Source organism: Motacilla alba, chromosome 3 (assembly GCF_015832195.1).
Source record: "Motacilla alba alba isolate MOTALB_02 chromosome 3, Motacilla_alba_V1.0_pri, whole genome shotgun sequence".
NCBI classification, from domain to species: domain Eukaryota; kingdom Metazoa; phylum Chordata; class Aves; order Passeriformes; family Motacillidae; genus Motacilla; species Motacilla alba.
In genome coordinates this window covers 97,210,969-97,217,512 of record NC_052018.1, presented here as the reverse complement: position 1 = coordinate 97,217,512, position 6,544 = coordinate 97,210,969, and the positions used below count along the sequence as shown (strand labels likewise).

General features: G+C 39.2%; 1 protein-coding gene across 1 annotated transcript in view; it reads right to left on the bottom strand.

The window, feature by feature from the left end:
- Window positions 1–844: 844 nt before the first annotated feature.
- The window catches only part of C1D (C1D nuclear receptor corepressor), a 76,240-nt gene continuing 70,540 nt past the window's right edge, over window positions 845–6,544 (bottom strand). The window contains exon 5 of the mRNA XM_038131719.1: window positions 845–908. Coding sequence (XP_037987647.1) covers window positions 860–908 — 49 coding nt within the window. The 3' untranslated portion in view covers window positions 845–859. The remainder of the gene's footprint in view (window positions 909–6,544) is intronic.

Sequence of the window (6,544 nt, the reverse complement as noted above, 5' to 3'; positions counted from 1 at the left end):
GTAATTAATGTGGGTCAGGGCAGGATCTGGTTTCAGGGAAGTCAGGCTCCTTACTGGCACTACTCTCTAAGTTTTGTGTCTAGCCCAGTTGTCCCATTTCTTCTGTTCATTTAAGTTAAAGGATTGCTGCCTGCTACAGAACATAGTGGATTGAAATAATTTGTTCTGAATTAGGCTCCCACAACATTTTGGTTTTGTCCAGCCCACTCATAGACAAATTGTCAAATGCTAAAAATGTTCTGAGATGTAGGATAGGTGTTTGGATTTAAACACCCAAACTGGCCAGTCTGACAAGCCACCAGGTCACTCAGAAGGCTGAGTTCAAGCTTCAAGCATGAGGCTTGTACAGCAGCTTAGTGGAAAAAAGGTAAAATCCCATGGTTTGCATCACAAAAAATAACTCCTCAAAAGAGCCTGGTTTATGATTCATGCAGACATCCACCCATCTCCCAGTAACAGTACTAAAAGGTGCCCAAAAAGCCTCAGAAGGTGATGCTAGAAGACATAAAATAGCAGGAAAGATACCACAAAAGCCTAATGTTGTGAAAAAAGCCTGATGTTTCAGTCCTTCTAACCCACAGTTAAGGAGACAGATTATTACATTATGTCCTAGTTTAGGGCAAATTTGGGAGAAATCCTCCAAAATGAGGCCCCTCCAGAAAGCAAACCCACACAGCCCCTCCCCGCCAACCGGTTCGGGAAGGATTCCTCGGAGAGAAGTGGAAAGAACCTGTTTATTTAACAGGCACAGCACCCCCCAGCACACAAAATGAACAATACCGGATTATAACACTCCTTCACCACTCTGAAAAGGATGACAAATTCAGAAAGTCTCTCTTGGGGGGTGGTCGCTCTGTTGTCAGTCCCTCTGGCGCTGGGGATGGGCGCTGCAGGCCACAAGGTGCAAACTCTCGGTGTTTCCAGGTCCCAGTCCAGAGTAGGTTCAAGTAGTTCCAAAAAGAGAAAGGAAAAAAAAAACAGTCCAGAGGAAAAGATTTGGACCGCTTAGCTAAACTAACTAATGAGCAGAAGCAGAAGCAAAAGCAAGAGCATAGCAGGAGCAAGCAGAAGCCAGAGCAAGAGCAAAGCAAAAAGCCCAGCAAAAAGCAAAAGCTGCGCTATGTACTCCCTGTCTCTGTGTCCCGCCAGCCATGGGGGAGCAGGCTGAGAACAAAACCCAAAACAAAACATTCACTCTTCAGAGCCAGTCTTGAAAGCACAGAACATAATATCCAGCACAAACAGAACACACAAATGGGGATACAAGCATCATAATGTCACCCTAGGACACATTAAAAGTGAAAAAATTCAGAAACTGAAAAATTCAAACCTGAAAAAGAGCAAATTGTTCTGAGGAACTTAGAATTGTACTAAAATCTTATTGTCCTGGGATTTTAAAAAGGCCAAGACCATGGCAAGACTGAAAGCAGGGTTAGGAATTTACATGGTTAAAGAGAACCTCTGCTATTGCTGTAAATGCTACTGCTAACTTACCTTTTGAAAGGCAGAGACCATACAGAGTGCTTCAGCATTTCACCCAAACTTTAAATATTTAACACCTTATCTTCATCTCCATTCTAGGTGCTTACACCATGCATGTTGCATGATATTTAAATGTCTCAATAACAGTATTTTCCTTAGTTTCTGGAGGTCCCTAGGTGAGGCTAGGCTTGACCCAAAACTGAAGTTAAGACAGGCTGATCTTATTTCACTACTCGTCTTCTACAGTCCTGAGCATGGCATTGAACCTGTTCTTTCCACTTCTGTGCAGAGCAGCAAAGGCAAGCTTTGATACTATTTTAACGGGTTTTAATTTCTGGAGCAGAAATGACCACTCACAATGTTCTTCCTCTTAGTATTTCCCTACTTATTCATCTTTGAAATGAATTAAACTTTTAAACTAGCAGCCTGGAGGTTTTTCTTTGTTTCTGTCATGTATTTGTTGCATATATTGGAACACACATAAAAACACAGAAGTATATGCACCATATTGTGTTATGTCAAAACATTGCCTTTCCTTGAAACTCAGACTCAGCAGCCTTTTTTTTTAATATATATATATATATGCAAATAAAAATAAAACTGCCTGTGAACAGCTTTCAGGCATCAAAATGTCTGTGGTCAAGTGTCATCAAACTTGCATCACCAAAAAAGAGCCTTTTGCCTCCTCTCTTCCCCACACCACCAAAATACATTCATTAAAATTGTGTTTCCTTCTCCAGTGTGAGCTCATCCCCTCATGTCACATTCTGACCTTTAGAAAATAGGCTGCTTCTCCACCCTAAAAGCCTGCTACATAAAGCCTATATCTCCATAAAACTGTTTTTTAATTGCTCATCAATGATCAAATTTATCTCTCAGGCAAGCCAGGCTGCAGTGGTTAATAGTATAAATGGTCTAGCACAACAAGGATGGAGGCTGTGTTTGTTTCATAGGTATCAGGATGGAAGTCTACATAAGCTTCAGTAACCTGAAGACATTATTCACACAAATTTGTAAGTTTGTTAATAAAACTCATTAGAACTTTGAGGCTTTGGAATAACAACCTATTGAAACAAAGCAATAAAGAGGATAGCCATTACTGCCAAAGGGAACTTTACATATGGTTACAGCAATGACATGATCAAGTAGGAGAAGGTTAACATAAGCAAAAGTTGAAAAATAATTAAGACTTTAACTTAATTCCATTCCAGCAAAACAAATTCTTAAAAAAAAATTATAATATCACATTTTCTAGTAATTCAGAATCGGTTACGTTTTTACAGTATATAAATAATTCTAATTATTATCTTATAAGGTCAGCCTTCCTGCATGTTGGTATTTAGAAAACTGTTAAAATAAATTGTCTACATGCACTGGAAACATAATACAAAGAATGATCTAAAAAGCCGGGAGCAGGAGGCCAATATGAGCAAAGTTCTTATGTAATGTCTGACAAAGCCCAGTGCAAATGCAGAACTAGAGCTCACATTTTCCTGGGGACCATTTTTTTTTCAAATGAAAAATGAGTCCATAAATAGACTCTTCATGTTGGAAGAGTGAATGGAGGACTTGATACAGATGTACCAATGGATTAAGAGAAGATCATGAAAGAAATTTATCAATGTCCTAGGTAATTAATTATAACTCCGCATCTACAGATGGGGGTGGCTGTGTTTATCATCCAGGACTCCCAGACTACCAGGTGGCTGACAAAGAGCCGAGCAACTTCTCTGCCTGTTCACCTACCTATTTGTAACTTATCTATGTTAAAAATATGTGGCTTTAACTTATTCCCACTCTGTTAAAGAAAGTAATTGCTGTCAATTCTTGTATTTATTATTACAAAACTTGTGATATCTGCTGCTATTCTGTAAAACTCCAGTCTTGGAGGTTTTGTGATTACACCTAAAATTAAGGAAGGTCAAATGACTTCTAATCGTAACTATTTCAGAGAATAAAGTGAAAACGATTAACCAAAACATAGATGTAATATTTGTAAATATCAAATTACAGCTTTTTGTATTTTGGGGTGTCTTGGTTTGAAGGACAGGTGTCTGCTAAGAAAAGCAGGAGCCTCCCTTGGAATGGAAAATATAACCCCCTTCCTCCAAATTATTATAACTTTGAAATTAAGAAAACTTCTTTTGTCTCTCCTAAGTACCCAGCTGCTATTGTCTCTCAGCAACAAAAAATGGGAGAAAATTCTCTAGGAGAAAGAAACCAAGTAGAACTCCTAAACCCCAACATGGAGATATGAATAAGTGTGCAAAATGTTCATATAAGTCTTACAAAATGTACAACACTGTATTTGCAGACCACCTGTAGCTTTGAATATACACATTTAGTATCTTTGTTATCATGGACAACATGAAATACTGAATTACATGCACAGATCTGCTCCCTAAAAATATTATCTAAGAAAAATTATTCACTTTTAAGGTGTAGTAAAAGAGGGATTTTTAAAAAGGGATTACCACAGGAGAGGACATTTTTCTTGATATGAATATCTGGTTCTCTTAGCATATAAAACATTGGTGTCTGCTGTTGGGAATCAGGACACTGGCATTTTACCTTATGTGTGATGGAGTTTCTCACATTCCTCTAAGTGCTAGCTATGTGAAAAAAAAAATTCCAAAAAAGCAATAAGTAAAAAGTTTACTGAACTCTGTGTGGGCACCTACTTGAGCTAAGCAAAAGGATACGCATTGGTAAGATCAAGGTTCCACTAACCTGATTGCCTGATAGGAAAGTCTCTAGAATAACTTGAAATATAATCCATCAAGTGGAAGCATGATAACTGGAGTGCTACCCTGATCATTCAAGTTTCAATTAAATTAGCAGATATGGTCATTCCCTGACAGTACTTTATATCTGCAGTTGATTAGAAGAAAAGGAAAAAGAAAACTCCGCTCAAGAGCTTCACGTTAGAAGAGTCCTCTCTTTTTAAGAGAGGATATAACAATACACTTTAATTTCAGGTGCCAATAACTTCCAAAAATGTTTAGGTCCTTCAACTAATATGTTAAAAATGTAATCAGCATGAGACAGGTGCCTAAGAGCAAAAGGAGCTCAACCAAGTGTAGTGCCACAATGATGAGAATTCACGTGGAAAGATTTCAGAAACAACATTTGCAACTCTGTTGAAAAATTAGCAGCATCTTTCTACTCAAATTCTCCTGTTTGATACATCTTTGGTGTATCTCAGCTGGTCAGTTCTAGAAGTGACCCGACATCCAAAGAGCTCAAATTATCTTACAGTTAATGTCCAGTGCTTACTGATAAGCACTTTGAAATTCTACCCAAATTTCAAGCTCACCTGCCCATGCTGCTGATTAATTGTGGTCCCTTGGCAGACTAGAGTAATGGGACGATGGGGGCACCTGAGGAGCTTCAACAAATTTGCAGATCTAAGCCCAGGTCTCCTGGGCTAGTTCACTCAGCAGAATTGCTCCAGAAGCACGGAAGTCAGCCCAGGCTCTCATCTATTGAGTTTACTGGTGGAAGAACACCAAACCAGCCCTACTTAAGGAATGAAGTATGTGCCTGGGATGATCTGAGTCTGACCCCAAGGCCAGGCTCGAAGGCACTTCTTCACAGCAGTATAAAGCTAACTACTAACACCAAAATTAAGTATACAGTATGGAATCAGATACTAAGGAAACCAACACAGGCTGTGTAGGACCATCCTAATTTTTCAGGCAGGGTAAAAAAAATCAAAAATTGTTGCTACAACCTGCTGAACCTCACATTGCAAAAGTCTGAGTCCCAGATGAGTGTCAGGGAAGCATAAATGTGACATGGATTTCCTGTGACATGAGGCTGAGGCTGATCCATTCTGTCCACCCAAAAAAATGAAAAAGCATACAAGGCTTTGTCTGTGCCTGATAACTCATTGAATGAATAGCACCTTGACAGCTGAATCAGTTCAAAATTATTTTCAAGTTTCAGGGGTGGCCCTGGCACCCTATGGGGGCTGCTGTCCATCCTCCAACCACCCAAAAACCAGCAGGTTCCCAAACACTTTCCCATCATAAGAGCAAGCATAAGAGAGACCAGACTTTAATGTGAATGGACATTGAAGGAACAAATGTGACAGCAAAAAAATTTGCCTACCCACCAGAGTTTTTTTTAAATAAATAATTGAGAGGATACTTGATAGTGACAATTCAAGCAGAGTCAATACTTGTGCCTAAAAAAGCTGGGGGTGTTACAGTTTCTGCCATGCTTCCTCCTCAAAATCCTTCCCACCTCAAGGCCTGATCTGCGCCAGTGGGAATAACTACAAGTGCTGTAAGTGTACAAGTGCAGCCCTGCCTTTAACTAACAAGGCAGTTCTAGAGAAATGAATGTCCCTCAGCTTCAGACAGTAATTTGTATATTATTGTGTAGAGGGTTCAACTTTGGGCAAGTATTAGATTATTTATAACTTCAAATAAGTTACTTTGTAAGCTCATTTGTCAGACTTCCTTCCATATGAGGCAGCATTTGACAGAAATATGGAAAATGGCCTGAACTTTAAATGACAAACAGATGAGAAGGTCCAATGAAAATCAAACACTTTTGAAGGCCATGTGTTTTCACAGGGAATATAAATGGGATTTTTAATTGACACTGACTTCAGCTCATGGTAACATTTTGGGTAATCTCAATTAGTGGGGTTACAAAAAACAGTAAAGAAAGGAATTTGATTATAGCTAGCCCTGGAAAAAGGGATCTGGCATTCCCTACTTTTCTTAAATCAGGGAGTAATCTCTTTGGTAATACAACTATCCAGTTGACATATTTTTGCAGCCGCCGGGCATAGTAGGAGCTTCTTAATGCCAAAGATGCTAAGTACTGTCCTATTACCTTTTAATCAGTTTTGTGTTTTGATCTCTAGTGATTTGGACAGGTCTGAGGGCAGAGGTAGCTCAGGGCTCTGAAGAAACAGGTTTAACTGTCATTTCCCATAGAGACTTGTTACTCAACTGTGTATTACTTGGCTTTTCTGAAATGTAACCCCCAACTGCACAAGTGGGGATATATCCTTTCAGAGGGGTGAGGTGAGGATAAATATAGCAAA